We start from the raw sequence: 909 nt of genomic DNA on the forward strand, positions 1-909 counted from the left end.
TATTCCTCTGGTGAACAGACGTGATGTAAAACGTATCACTATGGTAGAGGGACAGTGTGTGGACACTCAAACACATCATTTGAAGATTATATGGTCTCATTTCACAGCTGTTTCCTGCAGCCAGACTGAAGGGGCGTGGCCTACATGGGCGGGGTCTAAGCAGGCTGCAGCCAGGTTTTCACTGAGCTGTAACTTCCATCTTTAACAAAACCATCCTTAGTGTTTTCTATGTTCCCAGTCAAGATCTCATCAGCTGCTGATGAACTTTAAATTTAAACTGAATAAAGGTAAAAAAGATCAGGACTGAGTAAAAAACACTGAGTCAGTGAAGTTCAGTTTCAACTGCTTGTGGAGCAAATAAAACTCACCTTCTGGGTTATGTAGCTGTTCTTTCAGCAGTGACAGTTTGTACTCAGCTTCAGGCAGGTCCATTTTATTTACTGCCAACAAGGCAGGCTTGGACAGGAGCTCCTCTTTGTACAACTCCAACTCCTTCAGGGAGAAAAGACGACGAGGAAATGTTGGCAGGTTTCAGAAAAATAATTAGAGCGAGAAGCAGCATGACATCAGGATTCACAGAAACATCAGCCAGCTGCAGCCTGACCTTTGTGAGAAGCTGCACCGTCTCAAACGCTGACCTGAAGGGTGTATTAGCTGCCAGCTGAAAACCACAAACATCCACCTGTGTTCACACAAACAACACAACAATTCAGCTTCTACAGTCACAACAGGCTGAAACTAATCTGAGCAACACAAAGATCACATTAATAACACATCAGAAAAGATTTACACCCTGAGATGTACAGCTGAGTAGGGCTGCAACAATACATGTACCTGTATCAAAAAGTACTTTAAGTTCAACACACACTATGTATGGAACAATACAGGTTTATAACATTTATTTTATCA

The 909-nt window shown here is 42.2% G+C and overlaps 1 protein-coding gene across 1 annotated transcript in view; it reads right to left on the reverse strand.

Annotated features, from left to right (window-relative positions):
• gtpbp10 (GTP-binding protein 10 (putative)) overlaps nt 1-909 on the reverse strand; it is a gene marked incomplete at its 5' end in the record, with an annotated part of 11,380 nt that overhangs the window by 3,564 nt on the left and 6,907 nt on the right. Inside the window, 1 exon segment of the mRNA XM_013999948.1 lies at nt 369-492. Within this exon segment, the coding sequence (XP_013855402.1) occupies nt 369-492 (124 nt within the window).

The sequence above is a fragment of the Austrofundulus limnaeus genome, unplaced genomic scaffold (assembly GCF_001266775.1).
Source record: "Austrofundulus limnaeus strain Quisiro unplaced genomic scaffold, Austrofundulus_limnaeus-1.0 Scaffold2582, whole genome shotgun sequence".
NCBI classification, from domain to species: Eukaryota; Metazoa; Chordata; class Actinopteri; order Cyprinodontiformes; family Rivulidae; genus Austrofundulus; species Austrofundulus limnaeus.